Below are 20,707 nucleotides of genomic sequence, written 5' to 3' on the forward strand. Positions count from 1 at the left end.
GAGAGTAGTGCATGAGCCATGGGGAAGTGAGGAGCAGCTGGAGACAAAGCTGCCTTGACTGCTTGTCAGAGAGTCAGAACAGCAGTTTTGTTTTAACAGTGAGTTTCTACCAATGAACGATTGCACATTTTGTTCAAACAATTCAATGTTGATCAGAGGTAACAAATGACTTGTCATGCAGTCATAGTGCCAGATCACATATATTTGGGAATGTTTGTGTTATTGGTGGCTTGTTGCTATCGTAGTGTTAGCCATCCATTAAGTATGTGTGCAGAGGAACGCTTATTTAAACTGGAATGATGATAACAGCAGTCTCACACATCTCAGCTACACATTTACTGTAACTTCTCTTCACTGGTAGGATATCCTTCTTCCAGATCACAAGTGTTGCATTTGATTTGGCTTGATCACTGGCAGTCCTCTATCATGCTGGCAAGCAAAGCACTTCCATGTTTAAACAGGAAAGAGGAGTCACGCCGAATGGAAGTTATAGTCCTCGCTATCATGAATAATGCATTTAGTGTATAAACTGTCATGGTTGAGCTCACTTTGATCTCTTGGAAGATTGAGTTTCAGTGATAGGGATGTGAGCCAACTAGGCTAACATTTGAGGTTTGATTGTTTCAACTGAAGCAATCTGACTCCTCCAACTCAGTTAAAGAATCCTCCTCCAGGATAGGATTTCTTAGAAGCCGGGACACTAAAACCGCTTCCGGGAGATTCTCTACCAGACCGGTAGTGTTGCTGTGACATTCTGTCAAACCATTGTCCCTGATTGTACAAGGAGCTGTCAGCCAAGCAAAACGCTCGGTCAAAGACGTTTTCCAAGAATTGTGATCGTTTCCAGAAAGCACATTGTCGTTGCTTATAAAAATGGAATTAGTTCTGATTGTAAGTCTTGTGGAAGCCAGGGCGGTACAGTGATCTTATGTACTTGTCCTGATTATTGGTATGAATGTCTGCTATTTTACAATATATGGTACTTACTACATGCACAAGTAATTCCTGTCTAAAAGACATATCATTGAAGTTTTTTTTTTTTTTTTTTTAGCTGTTGTTTTGGCTGTTTCAGTAATTTGGCTTGGAACCAGGCATAGCTACTTTACACTGTATAATCACACCCTGTAGTATACCAACATCACACCACTTGCACTGCAACAAATCATTATTAACGAGTGCATTTTTTTTTTTTGAAACACTAAATGTTAATTGTCTAAATGAAACTTTTAAGAGACAGGGAAAACAAAATCACACAAATTATAGTGTGTTGTTAAAGTTGTGTTTGCATTGTAGCATGAAAGCAGGGAAAATTAATGCAGATCACTCATTACCTGTGCAATAACCCTGTAACACCAAGCATCCACTTTACCTGTTAATTATTAATTTCAGTCTAAATACTCATTGTAATTGTGAAATTAAATTATTAAAGTAATTAAACATTAATTAAATTACTTAAACATGTTAATTAAACATGCCCAATTAGGACTGGAAAATACATAGCTATTATATCAATATTATGATATGAGACTCGATGCGATATGAGACTGGTTTTAAAGGCTGCATTACAGTACTTTTGTAAGAATTTTGTGAAAGCACCAATAGCCAACCCTACGATATTGTCATAGTACAGATATCGAGGTGAAAAACAAAATCAACCACCACACACTGAAGAACTTAACTGTCTTTATTCAGAGCGAGCAACGTATTTCAGTTTTTCTTTTTTTCAGTTTTTCATAGTGTATCAATAATAATAATACTTGCTGTTTTTTGATAAACATTGTCATGTTTTTTGTATTATGCTATTATGCTGTGTCATTGCACCATTGTATTACTATTACGATTTAATTGTGTTGTTGCTGTTTTATACAAAAATACTTCCTTACATATATATGTTTTTGTAGTCATAGTACAGTTTATGTTACCTGTTCAGTTTTGTAATCCTAGTCTGAACTATATGTCTATTTCTGTGTTTACACTTTGAGAACAACTAAAAACAAACAATACAAAATCCTCGTACATGAACACACTCTGCTGATTCTGACTCATTATCACTTACTTAAACATGCTGAGTAGCATTTTTCCAAAGTGTCAGAAAAACATTGTTAAAACCAGCCGACACTGAGCTCTGCTATTTAGCCACAGATGGCAGTCAACACAAGGTCAAGAACTTTAACCCTCTGGGCTCTCAGAGATCAAGTGTGCCACACTGTAGACAGGTTGTGTTTTGAAATAAGAGCAGACTTGGTTGGGGACTTTGTAAAGAAGTGTGTGAACTCAAGGGCTCAAACAGAAAACAGGCAAACAGTGTGTTTTGCTGAGTTTCTCAGTTATATTAAATCTGCTTGACTGTATTATGTTCCATAAGTTGCAGTATTGTACAAAAGCCCATGGAATTCTCTTTTACATTTTTCTTGTATGTTACTCCCTGCCTCTTATTATAATGTGTAATACATTTGGTACAAGCAGTTACTGTACATGCAGCATGGAAATATTCTGTTGAATGTATTTAATAAATCTTCATTTTTATAAATTGCCCTGCCACATTTCATATTGATTTGCAGCTGAAATAGTCCTTTAGCCCTTGGGCAACAAATAACCTTTCCAGCCCTTGGCCTCTCAAAAAGGCATTTTTGGGGAGCTTTAACTGGGTGTATTTATCATTTTAGTCATGTACCGTTTACACCGAAATCTCAAAGAATTCAAGGGACACAATAGAAGAGGGTATGAAGCTCTGAGAGAATAGGAGATGATATATTGGAGTGAAAACTAATTTCCAACCTGTCTGAAGAAACTCTCTCTCTCCCTCCCCCGGGCTGTGCTCTGCCTTCTCAATGACCTTATCATTGCATTATTATTATTTTTGCTGATCTTGATTTATTATGTTTATGCTCTTCCACTTTTGACTGTTAATCTGAGTCTGGAGTTAGGGCCAGGGTTAGAGTGTTTTGAAGGGTACAATGTTTTTAAGCAATGTATAAAATTAGAAGGGGAGTTGGGGTGTGGGTTCAGAGATGAGTTACTGAATAAGCTGTAATTCATTTGAGAGTGGGTGTGATTTGAAATATGATATTGTTTTTCCTATATATTTCCTATTTTCTCTGCGTAGTTTGCTCCTGCTGGAACAAAAACAGCTGTGAACACAGAATTGTTGTTTGGCTCTACAGAGCAGCTGAGGTCACACACGAAAACCTATAACTGCCGCGCACGAGGCATCTATAACCATATAACTGTAGCGCACTGTATCTCATTGAGGTAAAAGATTGGTCTCTGAGATTTTGGATCAATTTCTACATGTTTTCATTATCTGAAAGACAGGGGAGGCCAGTATAAAATTCATCAGGCTAAATGGAATCAAGTTTGTCAGGTTTATTTATGTGTACAACTGGGCAGCAGGAGGGTATTGAAATGTTTTATTGATCCCAGAAGTTGATTGACCGGTTCATTGTTCAGCCACTGAAGGCTTTATAAGAGTTTGCATTCAATATTGAGAAATGACACATGACATTTTTATCTTTCATTTTTATGATATTTTAACAATATATTTGAAGCTCCACTCAAGCCAGTGTTACCTCCTGTTTTTTGGTGAATGTTATTTCTCAAACACAGAGTGGGGATGTGGTTAATAGTCAGTGGGAATCCATTAACGTAGCAGTCAGATAGCTGTTCTATCTTATGTGTAATGCGATCACACATATATTAGCATGGATAGTGATAGTGGTCACTCTAACATAAGTTATGCAGAGGAGGATTTTTCTCTACCTCCTTTACCTAAAGGAAATCTTTAATGAATCAGCATGTCCTCATACAAATACGGTTCTCATGCTATCTTACAAAAATGCACACACAATGCCTCATATATTATGTAATGAATTAGAGTGTCCTAAAAGTGACATTACTTACCAAATGTAAAGTTAAGTTAGGTTTAGGAAAAGAAACACGGTGATAACCTTAAAAGAGTTCAAAGTTCCCTTGACTTCACATGGCTCTGTACCTAATCTCCTGGGGAGAGCCCCATGTTTTATGACTCATCCACCACCCTAATGTGCCTCCTTATGAGGACTTCCTTCTTTTCCTCTGTCAACATATTGGTCATGTGATGGCAGCCTTCACAAATATATGGGTTGTACATCAATTACTGGTTTGTGATTATTTGAGATGTATACGAATTTTGGTGCATTGCTTTTTGTAAGCATTATGTACAAACAGTGCATGAAAACAGCCTGGTATGAATATGAATCTAACATTCAGTCAATTCAGTTACTTTTGAATGACGACTACAACTATACAGTACATACAATTACTTTACATCAATATTTCCTGGCAATTCATAGTTATCTCTAAGTAAGTTAGCCATACTGTATATCAGCTACTTTGTTTGAAACAGGCTTCCATTTTGGGATCTTCATCAACCTGTTTGCATTTATTTGCCAGTAGCAGCTGAGTGTTGCTTAGTAACTTTATTACTTATATAGCCTACTGTAGTCTATAGTTAGTAACTTACCCATATCACACAAACTCAGTGAAAAAGTTAAAGTTTCACAGGGCTGTGTTGGGTCTAAAAAATCCCCCCAAAAAAGCTCATCGTCTTGTTTTCCCTGTGATTCCAATAACACGTGTGTATTGTGAACAGTCTGCATCTATAAGTCTTCAGTGTAGCCAGAATACAAGATAATTTGAGGAGCTACCTCACAACTGCACCTGGACCATCAAGTATGACATACAGCTTCTACTTTAGTCGTATGTCATCTTCTCACTTCAGCAGCAACCCTACTTTTTTAGTTCTTCATCAAAAACCATTCGGCGAACAGTGTAGCTAATCAGTATTGTCAAGAAATGACTCAGAAAATATCATAAAAATGCCAAAATATAGTGGGGCTTTAATGCTTACACCCTATGAGAATCTGACTGTTTCATAATGTTTTTTCAGAGTAATATTTCCAAATGAACTTTCAAGTGAATACTCCCTTGTCACCATCTTCCGGGTGAGAAGAACTACAAAAAAAGACCGCTGGTATCTTTGGCAGATATTCGACCAGTCAGGAGGCAGTCAGGTGGGCCCCACTGTTTGTTTTAATGTCACATATCAGTTTCAGTATCTACAAATATGCTAGAACATCATGGGATGATTTTTGTTTCTGTGCTCCTCAGGTGTCTGTTGTGGTCGATGGTGGAAAGAAGGTGGTGGAGTTTTCTTCTCAGGGCCTGCTAAAGAACCCTCTCCGCTACACATTTAAGAGCCGTGACCTACATGTCCTCTTTGATCGCCAGTGGCACAAGCTGAGCATTTCTGTCCAGAGCAACATAGTCTCTGTTTACATGGACTGCAAGCTAATAGAAAGGAGACTGACTGATGAGAGGGACAGCATTGACCCCAGTGGGCGTACTCTCATCACTACACGAGTGGAGGATGGACGACCTGTAGATGTACGTCCCACGCAATCTTTGTGAAAACATTTTTATTCTTTAGCTACAGTGTCATTGAAGGATTTACAACTCTTTGATGCAGTACTTTTGTTACTCATCTCCATCAATAGTGCTCTAGCTTCACAGACATTTTTGAAATGCACTCCCAGTGCTTTCAAAAGGTATTTAAAAAATGCCTCAGGGGAGTATTTTCTTAATCTCTGTAAAGCCTCTATTGTGTCACATGTGTTACAGTGCGCTGATTCTCAGAGATGCCCCAAAGTGCTAAAATAAAACATTATTTCAGCAATGCCATTTAGTCACCCAATGCCTCTGAGCAAAACTTGGCTTAAGCAGCATTAGCAGCTGACTTTTCAGCCCGTGTGATTTGTAAAGATGTAAAGCCATCTGAAGTCATCTGAAAAAATAGTTCAAGTTCAGCTGCGGAGCGTGTGCTATTCATGCAGAATTAAAAAAAATCAATTTTGGATTTGATGTTTTTGGGAATGTCAATGCTAAGGCAACATCACACTAGAACAGCTGACAATTAGACAAGAGCATAGCTTTGTCAGTGAAAAGAGGTGCATGGTGTGATGATGAAACTGTTGTATGGTGCTGTGTATGGTTCACTAATGATAGCTTTTTTTCACAGATTGAACTGAAACAGTTTCTGATCTACTGTGACCCTTACATGGCAGAAATGGAAAATTGCTGTGAGCTACTGGAGCCAAAGGTAAGATGCCACACTATTAAATACATCAGACTTATACAGCACTTTTCAGAGGAAAAATATGTAAATAATACTATATATATCTGTCCTCTGTCTCTGTGTGCATCAGCCTTCCTTACATACTCAGCAAGGGCCAGGGCAAGTGCTCTACCTTGTGCCAACATTTTTACTTCCGCTGATATTCTGTATCATAGCAACCAGACGTACCCAAAGCGTCTTGGCTGAAAAAAACACTGCACCTCTAAAGTGCTCTCAGAGTGCTCTCTGAGCGCCTCCAGCTCAGTTTCTATGGCGTGCTTGGCATTTTCAGCGGGGAGAAAACACTTTGGTAGACATGGAGCCTTTAGAAATACATGTGAAGGTACAATATTTGTTTGACTTCAACATTCAAGACAGAAAACTGTAGTGCAGTAGATCACCGATAGAAGTACATTCACCAGATGTCTTGTTGCTCTGTATAGACAGACGATAATGGCTCATTTTAACCTTTTTAGTGTGACCAGACAAAGAAAGTGTAACAAGTTTTTTACACTAGTCCATGAAGGGATGACTCCCCAGATAGAAACTTAATAACTGAGATCAAATAACACCATTGAATCAATAAAAGCTAATGTTACAGTGATCCCAAATGGAGAGATGACCTTTGACCTCTTACCATTACATGTTTCCAGAAGCATGCTGTCATGTCCGTGTAAAGTTACTTCAAGGGAATTTTCACTACATTGAGGGGGACTTAATACTGTTTGCCTGATTAGTACTTTCTACGTTTTACAGCACAGTTTACCACATTTTATTTGCAGTATGATGTAACCATACCACAGTGAGTTTTTCCCCATGTAGCAAACATTACAAAGGAAGGTGTCTAAACAGTGAAATTTCTATATTGATCCAGTGTGAAGCCAAGAAGACCTTTAATGGGACTTCCCCTCCCCTGGTTACAGCCCAGCTCCCTCAGATGCTGTCTCAGCCGGCCTCACGGTCAATTGACAGATGTCACTGTCCAGCTGAAAAGGTACAATCAATTCCACCCAACAAGGGCCTCTAATTGAGTAAGTGTGATGTCTGTTGTTTGTTGCTGAACCAGCACTGAATAACACTGCATGTACTCATCGTTTATAGGCCCTAAAGTGCCCGTTAAAGGGCATATATACCAAAAAGTGTTTTCTTTGGAGGCTGATTAAAGTGAGTATAGCCACAATATATTAGCAAACACAGGTATAATTCCCCTAAACTGCTCAAGCATGGTAAAACTTCACCCTGCTATACATTTTTGAAAATGCAAAACAGGTTCTCTCAGCTACAAATAATAATGTAGATTAAAATGCAAATTTAGACCTGAAAGCTTCAAGCTCTCTTTGAAAAGAGCAGATGCTACAGCTCCAAGGTGGTGTGCAATTCCACAAACAGCCTTTTATGATTTTTAAATGTTGCCTTTTAATTACAAACAAAATCAACTTTTCATTAACTAACAGTCAAATCAACATTTTGGGTTTATAGATCAGAACACTATAGTAGTCTGCTACTGTACAGAGATTGATTTTAGTTATTAGAATAGGCTCAAATGATAAAGATTTTCAAGTATCACTTTTCCTCTATAAAAGCTGCACCACTTTACCGATAAGTATTTTGTTTTTAAAAATTTACTTGTCTGGTCGGGCTTATAGTCAATAATATATATGTTTATAATCTAAAACAGTGACCATGTTTACATACACACAAATATTCTAGTATTATTCTGAATATGACAATATTTCCAAATTGATACAGGTCATGTACAGAGTATACTCTGTTTGGATGAACTGAAATAACCCTTTTTCCTAATGACAAAGGACATGTGCAATGTGACCATAATATATTACCATGACCATATAAATAGTCTCAATTACAATACAATTAAGTAGTCTTTGTGGAGACTTATGAATCAAGAAACAGACACACAGTCAAGTCTCATAATTGTCCAGGACTTATTTTGACTGCATAAATGTATGTGTTGAAGAGAGTTCTACATTTTTATTTTGATAGTTTTTTAATCCTACTACTGTATACTGTGTACACAGGGGGAAGCTGGTCTTCCAGGTATAGTTGGACTGCCAGGACAGAAAGGGGATAAAGGAGACAAGGTATGGTCATTTTTTTCATGTTGAAGTATATACTTATTTGTTCTTGGTAAAGGAAACATGCAGTGATTAACAGAATGTTAGAAATGCAATATTTTCACTGCAGACTAGACTTAGGCGGGTAGCATCCCAGTTAACATCTACTGTAAGTAATGCACAATTCAGAAACATTCACTGAATCACAGAGAATACTTTCACCGTGCCACCTTGCTTTGTCCCATGTTGTAAATAACCACCATTTTGTTCTCAAATGACACTCTCAACTGCTGCTGTGGGGTTTCTCTGTGGCCAGTGAGGTTTTCCAGGACATTTGCAAGGTCTGAATGTGAAGAATGCGATCAAGTCGCTGTCGGACAAATGTATACTTTGTCAGAAATTCATTGTCAGAGGAAGAGGAATATATCTCTCCCTCAGCAAGCAAATGTCTGTGCTGTAGTGTCTGACAAGGATTCGTGTTCAGCAGTCAAGGTCCCTCAGAGATGCTACCTTACAATTACCTTCACAAGGTGCATTTTCTCCCAAATCTCCTAAGGTGTGTGAATTGGGAAATCATACATTCGTCCAATCACTAGGAAAATAGGTAGTTCAAAACAGGAAGTATCCTCTCTCCCTGACAGCTCAATAGACAGGTGGAGCTGTAAATGGTAAATGCCCAGTCTGTGAAAATTGTGGGTGTTGTGTTGGTTGGAGGACAAGAGGAAAACACAAGTGAACTACCAAATACTCAGACATTTTTTCCCCTAGATAAATAGCATCGTTTAGAGTATGAAATCCCCTAGCTGTTTGTACAAAGTAGAAAAAAAAAGGACCAAGGCATACGTTCAGCTGTGAATGGAAGTCATAGGGATGAACAGGTGGTGGTACTGTATGCCTGATAAGACCAGATGGCTTGTGGGGTCAATGTCCTAATTACAGTTATGTGTCTGTGGGATTAAGATATGCAGGATGACTTTTGTTCCTGGAAAACCACTTATTCCTGAAAAGCACAAAGAGATATTAATGTAAAAATAATTATACCTGAATTTGGAGTCGAGGTATTTTTGTGTGCTGTTTACATCGGTAATTGTTCTTGCTGTTGCAGTTATATTGTGTTTAACGCTGTTTAGCCTATAAACAGCACCAACCAGGTACTGCTGGCCTGGATATGAAAGATTGACTTCAAATTTGAGGTTGCTGTTTTGTCTTAAATAATGTGAAATGAATCAGAAATGACAGAAATTTCTGGATTATTTGAAAAGCAATTAATGTTTTGCATTCAGCTGCAGTGTGTCCAGGCAACTATTACATCAGTGAAAAAATTCAAAACAATTGTTTTTGTTCTGAATTGTCATTTTGTTCTTGGAGATAAAGATATCATAACACTTTTGGCTTTTTTGTAATTTTTTGGCTTCTGGTTATTTTTTAAAGTCATTTTATGTAATTATATTCCAATTGTGCACTCTTTAAAACTAGCTGTTTCCTACATACAACTAATTTGAAACAGCAAATACGTTTTGAGGAAAAGGTAATGCAGAGGGAATTGCTTTTTCTATTAAAACAACAAGCAAGGTGGAGGGCATGCACACCCAAAAAACGTTTTACAGGTGCTGGATCAAAAAATCAAACTAAGGCAAGAAACTTACAGAGGATATTTATTAAAAGCTCCCAGCTATTTTTAATTATGCAATGTTTCGATCGAACAGAGATCTTTGTTAAGCATTTTCAAATCATCATCACAAAGCAGAGCAAGCCATATAAAGATACAAACACATTTATCTCTCAAGTGATTGTGATCTGCTTGATTAAGAGTCACTCCACTCTCAGGTTGAAAAAAATCAGATTGGGCGGAAGTAGAAGTAGAAGTAGAAGAAGAACATGTCTGCATGAAAAGAAACCGAAAACAACAAAAGCAACATTATAAGGGTGCATTTAATGCAACACATCAAAAGTTACATCAAATATTCATCACAAATCAAAAATAAATAAATAATAATAATAATAGTAACTATCATCTAATTTTAGAATAAAAAATTTCTCCCAAAAAGGCTTTAGAGATACCAGCAAGTTCCTACTGGCAATAACCCAGATTTTGGGTTGGAACAAATAAAAAGAGGACAACACAAACAAATAAAATAGTGAAAAAGATGGGGTTTGCATTAATGGAAATAAAACCTAAATAATCAAATTCATGAATGGATTTAAGACTTCCTCTAGATTCCTCAAAATCTTTGCAAAAGAACTTAAGTTTTTCTCCTATCTTGCTCTTATACTTACAGAAATGATAAAAGTTTATCAGACCATTGCACAAACGACTTAGTAACCAAAGCAAGGAAAACCATAAGGTACTGCTGACATTTATGGTGATAAATGTGGAAAATCAAGGTAAACTGTTCAGGACCAAAAGAAGTGCAGTATTGAGTGTGATGTTGAGCCATTCTTGAAAAAGCTGCAAGCAGTGATACTATGGGCCAAGCAATCACTGCGCTAGTTTAAACCAAAATCGCAATCTTTCCCTAACCTTAACTAAAGTGCTTTTGTTATCTGAAACTTACTATAGATGGGAATCTTAACGTGAACCGGTCCTGCTGTCACAGTCCTGTACACAGTATGTCTGCCCACCGCTATATGAATCCAGCATAGTACATATACATAGTTCATTAATTCAAAGAAAGCAGCAATTACGTTGTCACCACATCGCAATTATAACAATTATTTGGTAATATACAAAAGTAATTTTTAGGAGACCGGTTGTCAAACCTGTCATAGATCTTTGTATACTAAAAGTGCTATGTGGGAATCTGTTTCCTCACATTTTCCAGTCAGGAAAATACAATTGAACATTCAGAACTCTAGGTATAGCAACATATTGTACTAATCAGATTTGTAAATGTGTTATAATTGGCCTGTAATTACTCTAAATTGACCTAGCAGGGATCAGCTCTCAAGCTGTAATGTGTATGTGTATGTGCACTTTAAGTGTGTTGGTGGGGCCGGTGATTAATTACTTGCTGCTAAGTGACTTTATTCAGTGGGCGAGAAGCATCAGGCAGTTTTACATTTCACAAAAGGCAGCATGTTTAGCAGGCACCGTGACATGCTCTTTCACGAAGAGTTATATATTTCAAGAGTTAGTTTTGAAGCCAAGCAGCTCATCCAAAGAGACCCCGAGTGCGCATCTGTTGTGTTACAATTCTCAACAATGATTTAAACATGATTTTCCGGAGGCTACCCCCCCCTCCCAACCCCCTATTATTACTGCAGGCCATGTCTTGCACCATGAGTCAGTGGCTCACACTGTTAACACTTGAAATCTAATTTCAGGTCTTCAACAAATCAATACTTGGCACCATTTGTTTACTTACTGAACAACAAAATTCATAACAAATCCTATTATGGGCTTGAACACTAAATCAATGAAGTTAAGGCAAAACTTGATCAGGGGCTACACATCCAAGACTTAGCCCCCCAGTTTGATGAGATAAACTGGCAAAGTCAATGGTTGAACACCCCACTGTTGTTTTTACTCAAAAACAGCATGATCCTTTGTCAGGATAATATTGGATCCACTGTTTCACTTGGGATTCATCACCATGAACCTAGATCATGGAACTACTGGCAAACATTTGATTAATAGGGATATTCTGTATTTATTTATTTGAAATGCACTTTTTTAAACTTAAAAATTCCATATCGTGCTAATTTTACAGGTTCATGTACTTTGGTATTCTACTACATGTTTACATGTTTTAATGTTAATAAAACACTTTTTTTCCCTCATACTGTCTACCTAAATGTAGCCGTATTCACCCCATATCTGAAAAACTCCATTTAAGCACGTCTTCCACATCTGTGCTCTCTGCATCTCTGCACCATAATTGTAGCCAGGGAATGACTGTCACGCTAATAACAGCAATCACAGGTAGACAACTGACAATTGATTTGAACTGCAGAGAGTTGTGAAATCTGCAAACTTGTTTATTTCTGTCGTCAATTTCAGTTGTAACTCTAATGTGTGAAGATATATAGTTAAACATTATGGTCTGATCTTTCTGATGTTTCTGCTGGCCTTATTTTATTTTACTTTGTTGCTCTTCTATCATGTTTAATGCATTCAATCTACCAGCATAAAAGCTGTATTTAAGCCACTTAAAAAATCAGTATCAGTGTAAATATTGATGAATTGCCATTACACACTAACCAATCCGGGCCGCTGTAGACCAGCAACTCCAGTGCTCTGCTAAGTAAAATTACTGCTTTAATTACTGTATGATGACAATGTAAAGCAGTGAAAATATTCTAAATATAATGAACATTTAAAGTTATTGTTAATAAAAATTGTGATTTGGTCAATATATTTGTGATATTGCAACTTCACAGAAGTCCTGACAGCTTGTTTTAAGGCACAGTTTCTGAATATAGACTGGATTGGTGTTTTGATACTTTCAGTATTTATATAGCATCTATAACTGCTTTATTACAATAAAAAACATAGACATCAGATTTATACAGTAAGGGACCTTTAGATGATGAAACTTCAAAGTAAATCTGAACAATTTTGCATTTTACTCTAAATATTTAGTTTATTATAGAGGAAAAGTATTTATGGTGTAAATATCTTACCAACTCCTCCGTTCATCTTCCTAAACTCCTTATAGTGTAATTAATCTATGTTACAGCATGAGAGGTAAAACTGTTCGTGGTGTGGGCAAACACCACATGTAACCTAAGGTTTAATCTCTGTTTAATAAATCTCAGACAAAGACACGTTTGTTTAAATGATGGGTGAAATCAATACATTTACAGGCGCAGTGCCACTCCAGCAATTAGTGCGCTGACAGTGGTGCTTTGAGATAATTTAATTTACCTGATTTAGAGTTTTAATGAGTCCACACAAGCTACAGTTGCTGTGTTTGACATACTGAGCTGTAATGGGTTTGGTGGCACACTTTATTTTACCATTCGATAACTAGAAATAAACCATCTTGGTTTAGCTTTGTAAGATGTTTGGATGCATTTGCTTTAATAATGCAGCAGAGCTGCATACATGATGTCAAAGTAGTATATGACATTCAGTGACATTAGATAAACATTAAGTTTAACATACTCAAACAAATGTCCAATCATCTGGTAAAAATGTTTCTCACATCTTGTGGAATTTGCAGATGTTCAAGTGCTGCTATCACAGAGAGGAAAAAAAGCAAAGAGTAGTTTATTTTGAGCCATCTGTGCAGTATATTGGAAACGTCCTGCTTTGACACAATCACATGTAGTAATTGCTTTTCTCTTATTCCCTCTGACCTTGTTGTGCATTAATCTGTCGGGTAAATTATGGGAGCAGTGGACCTCTCTTTCTCTGCATATTCAATTCATATTGATACCTAAATTTCCAAGGGAGTCCCAGTGACTATAAAACAGTGCTGCACTCTTTGAGATTTACATCGCAATACAATAAAAGGGGGCAACAAAGTCATTGCAAATACTGTTAATAAGGTAAGCTCATGGGACTTTCAATTACCAACATGAGCATCTCATTCTGTTTAAGATTAAAAAGTAGTCAGAGTATACTTATTAACAATTTAGCTTGACTTTGTAGAGATTAATCAAAGACATCTGGGCAATTTAGAGCATTTAAAACAGCCATAATGAGAAGTGCAGGCCAATCATTGTGACCTACACAGAGGCTTTCTTAGGAAAGTGTGTGGGGATTACTTTGGCTGTGTTACTCCAACAGAAAGTACTATCCTGCATTACAGTCAAGAGTTTGATGAAGGATTCTAATGCACTGCAAAGGGATTAAACTGCTATGATTAATCCAGAATCCCTCAGGAAATTAAACAGATAAGGATTGGGTTATAAGAATGCAGCTTACTTGAAAGGAAATCCATTTTCTATGGCCTTGCACATAAACCCTGGTATTACCAGATTTGCAGCTCCTGCATGTACATGCAAAAGAAAAAAACAGACACAGGCATAATGCTGAAATTAAAACTTCTCCCCCTTTTACAATACCTTTAATTTGTTTTTCACCATTTACAACTCTCCTGCCCTTATGGCTTGTGTTTTCAATTAGTGCCCTCTAATTCAATTTATACCCATTTTACCTCTGAAGTGAATAATTCCAGGAATTTTATTCAAGACACTTTATTATTTCGCTGACACTGAATTTCGATTAGCTGTCAAAAACCTCCCATTGTTCCTATTGTATTCATCAGTGTTAAAATGTTATTAGCTTTTCTTAAAAAGGGTTTTGTTTCAGTGGGTGAATAGAAAATTTAAATAAAAGGAGACTGAAGTGGGAGTACTGTGAAATATGTACATTCCCATATAGGAGGCTTATCTTTTCTTAATGAATGACATCAGCAGCTTTGAATTTCTTTTGTCTCATACAAATGGAATAATCATCTAATTGCTGAGTCCATAGAAAGATTTTACATCTTTCCACATGCTTATTATCTAGTCAAATTCAAAAGTCAAATGTCTAAAAAATATACATTGACTTGAAACCAATGTATTATTTGCAATGACAAATTAGCCTGTTCATAATAATAATTTAAAAAATGACAGCACACAACATTAATCATAGGCTAATGGTTAAACATTTAAATATATACTAGCCAATTGGTTTTATTATTATTTAAAGTGTGTGGACATTCCACTGAGCAACAATGGATCATTTTGTAACTTTAGGAGAAAGAAATTTTGACATACCGTCCACCTCAGAAACACTTAGTGAAAGTGCAGGGGGTTAAGCTAACTCACTTAGCCATGCTACAACTGCTGCTGGTATTGCAGCAGGCAAGCTGAAAGAGGAAAAGCCCTCCAAATATTCAGAGAATTGTCTCAAGGGTAACTGAATTTTTTACAACTTATGTAGTGATCCCTGCTCTGCCTAAAGGGTCTTTGACCTAAAAACATTGAAAACCTCTGTTCTGTAACAATGGCTTTATAACCCATCTTTTAGAGGTGGCATCTCAGTTACAAGGTCTTGCGACATTTTCTTGTTCTTCCTAAACAAGCCCGTTGAGTTCTAACAAACAGGGCTTGTAATGAAGATGTGATCATGGATGGGCATCACGTTTAATTAGATTCTTAGCTTGAAGCAAATTCTCTGTAAGCTTAATTTGTTGAGTAACTATCTACTTTCATCTCCTCTCTCTTAACAATACTGCGGACAATCTGTTCCCATTCCTTTTTTTTTCCACTCTCTCATTCTGTTATACCCATAACACAATCAAGCTTTTCTTCCTTTCTTGCCCCGTCCTGTCCTTTTTAAAAATACAATTATTAAAGTAACACAATGAAGTTAAACAAGGTTGGTGCTTTCCAGTTGTTGGGAAACAGTATCCTGATCTGCAGCTGCTGAGCCACTGTGTCAGCAATTACTTGTGGAACAGCTGTAGGAGCGAGAACGCTGCTGAAATGACAAGCCGTCATAAAGCTACTCACTAATGTGCGAACGAGAGACCTTTCACTAACTGTTCTGTGTGTTGTTTCTGTCGCAGGGGGACACAGGGGAGGCCGGGCCTACAGGAAACCCAGGACATAAGGTAGGCTGCTCGCTGATGAAGCAACTTAAACAAAAACTCACCATCAGAATTCCCTTGTGTTGCTTTGCCCTTAAAGCTGTGATTAAAGCTGTGATCGACTCAGTTGGGAGCTTCAGGGTTTTTTTTTTTCACTTTTTTTTCCCTTATAAATGTTGCTCTATATTCCAACAGATCTTTTGTTTTTAGTGCATGTTTTTTTTTCGATGCAGTGAAAAGCAGGTGGCTGTTTCAGTTCAGTGATTTATGGAATCTGCCGCTGCCCATCTCTGAGATGATTTCCTAACATCATTGGATTGAATCACGGGCTCGCATTGTGTTGACCCCATCACAGCAACACAGACAACAAAGCAATCTCAAAATCGAATTAAACTAGCAAGTGGGTGCCTGGTTGGCGCTGGGTGAATGGTGCTGCTACAGAGACCCAAGTTCAGTCCTAAGCAGTGACATTTTGGCTTGACCAGTGGAAGCAATTGGCAGTATTCCTACGTGGGAAGCCAGTGAGGGATTGTGTCCTTGTAGCTGTAATAGCAGCTTTAACTAGATGATCAGGCTTTCTGTGCAGAGGGGACTGGAATCTGTGTGTGAACCTCAGTGTTTCAGTCATGCCCTCTCGGTGAAGCTCTTTGCTGTTGGGTCAAAAACAAATAGCTTGCATAACTTTATGCATATTTGAGGTAACTGTCTACGCCCTCCCTGGCCAATAGTGAGGGTCAGGAGTGACAGACATTGCTGTGGAGTCTGACATTTAAATTGGGGGACAGGCGCATATTTTAATGGAAGCTTTAAGACTGGCTAAGTGCTTGTCTTGTAATTGGATGTTGCTGTTGCACTCCCGAAGAGCTGACAAGATTTCACATGCTCCCAGTAAAATTACATTTTATTGCCTTCATCATTTTGTTGCTTGCTTATTGCATTCTATAATGTCATCATCAGTAAGAGTGTTGACCATCAAATGTGACATATGGGACGCCTGTGTTCATCTCGTCTAGAGAGGGACGGCAAGTCCAGTCACCATGAAGAAGCGCTTTGTGTAACACCAGTACATGGGTCTTTCTTATTTGCTGTAAAGGTTTGGTGTGTAGGATTTGGGGTATATATTTGTAGAAATTGGCAGAAATAATATAATGAGTATATTTTTATTCAGTATATAATCAATTGCAAATAGGACTTGTTTTGTTTCCCTTACCTTAGAATGAGCCATTTATATCTTCATAGATATACTTGTCCATGGAGACCGCCATGTTGCACCGCTATGTTTTTACCATAGACTGTGTATTAAGATGGACGACATGACAACTCCCCCAAAGTGAAGCCAACGCATCTCAATCGCCCTTTAATTTCTGACTGCAGCATAGGTCATAAAGCCCGCCCCCTCCATGTTAGTGAATGGGATTTGGGCCAAACTAAAACTCAAAGTACACACCAAATACATTTTTCCTAAGGAGGGTTTCTGTCATTTGAGATAGGTCTTACTAACCTGATATATTTTCAAATGATCACTTTTCTGATAAGTTTGGTTTTAATTAGTTATTTTATTTTTTGAGAAAAAGGGGATTTTCTGCCATTATTGACAGCTGTGTGTGCCAATCCGTGTGCTCTGTTCAGTGGTGCTGCTGGCAATAGGTCAGATGGGTGTTTTTGGTGGAAATCTCCCCCTACCCTGCTGTGCAGACTCTGGTTCCAAATTACGTCATCAGTGCAAGATGGCAGCGGCCATATCCAGGATATCTTAGCTCTACTTAAGCATAGCAGGGGTAAGCGGGGACATGTTGTCCATCTTTATATACAAAAATCTCTTGAGCTACAAATGCTGAAGGAATCCTATCAGGGAGTTCACGCTTGGCACATGGGGGAAGTTTAGCTGTTTGCAATCTGCAATCCTCACCATAGATGCCACTAAATCCTACACACTGCTCCTTTAAAGTGAGAAAGTCCTGTGGCACTTTTCTGTATTGGAAAGAGATGTTGTCGGATTGTGATTTTATTCTCAGAAAAATAAGGAAAATGTATGGTAATAAAAAAATCATATCTACTAGATATTTTATTGCATATAAGTGATCAGTTGTATTGCAGATGGTTGTGAAGCAGTTTATGCATGAGCAGTAAATAGGATCATTCCTTCATGTGGATGACGGCTTAAGCCTGAACCTATATCCATTGAAGATGTTAAGCTTACCATGGGGGGACATTTGCAGATGAACCTTGATACATGAGGATATGGAATAACACTTAATGGCACAGCTCTCGCCACTCCAATCTGAGATGAGGTTTAGGAGCCAGCCAAAGCTGTTTCGTTATACAACAGTGCACTGGAAATGTCTACATCAAGTGCAGTAGTATTGATATTGCTGCTAATGCACGGTATCATGTTTTGTAGTATTTTATACCTGAGCTCAACTCCTTGTCAGTGAGGCTTTTTTCTGGCTCCCTGTCTTAAAAGGTGTCTTTATAAAAAATCTAAGACATACACATTTTCAGTCTCTTTTGTTAGCCATATTATGAGAACAACAATTTTATGCAGCTGTCAATATGAAAATAGTTGGCTACTATAATATGGTAGTTTGCCTGAGCTTTATTGGCCAGCTGAGGTCATGAAACTGTATATGTTACACTCTGATAACGGAGCCAACAAGTTCCAAGAAATCTCACACATTTCTGGCAGAGTGTGTGGAAAGTAGGGGCTGGGTAGCTTAAGAAGAATCAGTGATCAGGAAGATATATTTATGGAATTGAGCCTCTAAGATGTTATATTTGTGGAACTAAGCTTCTAACAGCTTATTCCCCAACATCTCACACATGCTATAGACTTTGCTGGAGCTGGAATGATGCAGTGAGCTTACTTACAATTGCTGAGAATTTGGAATCCGGTTCCCAAATGTGTTTTTGTATCGGTGTCACTAAGTGCAGTTTGAAGGAGCTATGAGTGAGTTTTAGAGTTTTGGATTTAATTATATTGCACCAATGAGAACAGGACAAAAAGTTCTCAATACTCTCACCCCCTTTGGCACAGTTTTACTCACATAAAAAGCTGAATTCAAAAAGAGTTTCTTTCTTTCTGGCCTGCCACCGTGGCACATGGTAGTGTTTGTGGGACACAGTGTCACTCTGGTGGCAGGATAGAGATACCATATCAACACCAAACAGTCCACTGGTGTGATTAGATTGTGTAGTTCCTCTGTATTTAAATTTGCATGTTTATAGTATAAGTATTTTTCTTGAAACTACTATAACCCCTTGATGTAGTGGCTGAGCAGTTTCAAAGAAACTGCATATTCTTCATGAAACTGCATATAAAACACTTCAAAAATTAGAAAGAACAGCAGCGCATTAACAGAAAAAGCTAAAAGCAAGAGCCGCAACCAAAGTGGGCGTCAACGGATGCTGACAATGAATTTGGACAATGATTGTCAGCAAACTAATGTTGCATTCACATTATTCGTATTTATGCACTCTGCCATCTGATGTCAGTCTGTTATGAAGCTCGCTGTGCAGTATGTTAGCATTTTGTCATTTGACATTTATTGTTACTCAATCAGATGAATGTAACCTAAGATGTACCCATATATGAAGACACAGCCATGTTAAGGCTGATTTATGGTAGGCCGTGTAACGGTTTTGATAAATGTCACTCAACAGACTTAAACAAAAGAAAAGCTGAAATATGCAAATATAGTGACTTGAAACACCAAATGAATATAGCTTGTTACAACATGAGAGTAATTCTGGAATTGGCTTTCACTTTCACGTTAGGTGGCAATACACAATTCCTGCATTGTGTACCCTTAACAGGAATATGGTATTAAAGATCTGTGCCAGATTATTTAGACCTACTGGGTGTAAAAGTGGGAAAAACAAGAGCAGTGTGAACTTTCCAAGGGTCCTTTCTTTGCCTTTTAACTTTCAATCTTGTCATTGCAGGGGGAACTTGGATCAGAAGGGCAAAAGGGAATCGATGGGGAGAAGGTAAGTACTACTATCTCCAGCAGACATATATTCCATACATAGCACATCAGCCAGATCTAGTTTCGTCAGAGAATCAATTCTTATAGGCTTTTCATTTTCTGTGTGATGCCCTGGGGGTAGGAGCAGGCGCGGTTTTCTGTGTGGCTGTTTTCAGGTGCCTGTCATATCTGAAGTGGATCTAAGTGTGTTGCAGCCCGCAGTGTCCTTCTGTAGTAAAATTAATTGATATGTATGCTACCATACGCTTGGCATACTAATGGACTAAACTAATTTTTCAAATTACCATACCCCCGTCTATGTCATTTCAGGTTAAACTTTATTGCATGCTTTTAAATCTGGCTGCAGTGATGAAACTAATGTGTGTCATGTAAACCACAAGAAGAAGTTCTAGTAAGTTATTATTATTTTCTCTAACTAAATGCAAATGCATTAGAAATGAATAACTGTTCTTCTTGGATCTTAGCGGAGTTGTTTCAGCCACAAGCAAATTAGTGCACATTCCCTTTAAAGTATTCGTTAAATCAAATTTTATGTTGTACAGCATTTGTTTGCCCACAAAGGCACACTCTCAGGAGTAGCTGTGCAGATGGTCAGTTTAAAGTGGCTTAATAAAGGGACTTCTTTTCAGCACCATCACCCCCTCGAGTTGTCAAACAGCTGCCACAGAAATCAGCCTCCCTGCAGGCTGTGGACATGCATTCTGCCCTAACAGTAACTGAGAGAAATCAGAAAAGAAAACCAGAGATACACATAACTCTGTTGAGCCAAAAACGTATTGAGCTACAATATACCAGCACTTGAAGTACTTTACATACAAAAAAAACATTTACTAGGAGTAGGAAGGGAGTTTGTTAAAAAAATGTACCAAGAGTGCAGTTACAAAAGCTCATAAAGTACACAGACTGCTGCTATACAAGTTTTTTAAACTTTACCTGGATTTTATAGATAGTACACTCTACCATAATTTG

The 20,707-nt window shown here is 37.7% G+C and overlaps 1 protein-coding gene across 2 annotated transcripts in view; it reads left to right on the forward strand.

Moving 5' to 3' along the window:
- col19a1 (collagen, type XIX, alpha 1) overlaps positions 1-20,707 on the forward strand; it is a 129,615-nt gene that overhangs the window by 12,906 nt on the left and 96,002 nt on the right. For both annotated transcript variants that reach the window (XM_088086536.1, XM_042502335.2), the window contains exons 5-11: positions 4,928-5,051; positions 5,149-5,424; positions 6,056-6,136; positions 7,026-7,145; positions 8,191-8,253; positions 15,732-15,776; positions 19,695-19,739. In XM_088086536.1, coding sequence (XP_087942662.1) covers positions 4,928-5,051; positions 5,149-5,424; positions 6,056-6,136; positions 7,026-7,145; positions 8,191-8,253; positions 15,732-15,776; positions 19,695-19,739 — 754 coding nt within the window. The remainder of the gene's footprint in view (positions 1-4,927; positions 5,052-5,148; positions 5,425-6,055; positions 6,137-7,025; positions 7,146-8,190; positions 8,254-15,731; positions 15,777-19,694; positions 19,740-20,707) is intronic.

Source organism: Plectropomus leopardus, chromosome 13, assembly GCF_026936395.1.
Source record: "Plectropomus leopardus strain MGB_pleo_1.0 chromosome 13, ASM2693639v1, whole genome shotgun sequence".
Classification (NCBI taxonomy): Eukaryota; Metazoa; Chordata; class Actinopteri; order Perciformes; family Serranidae; genus Plectropomus; species Plectropomus leopardus.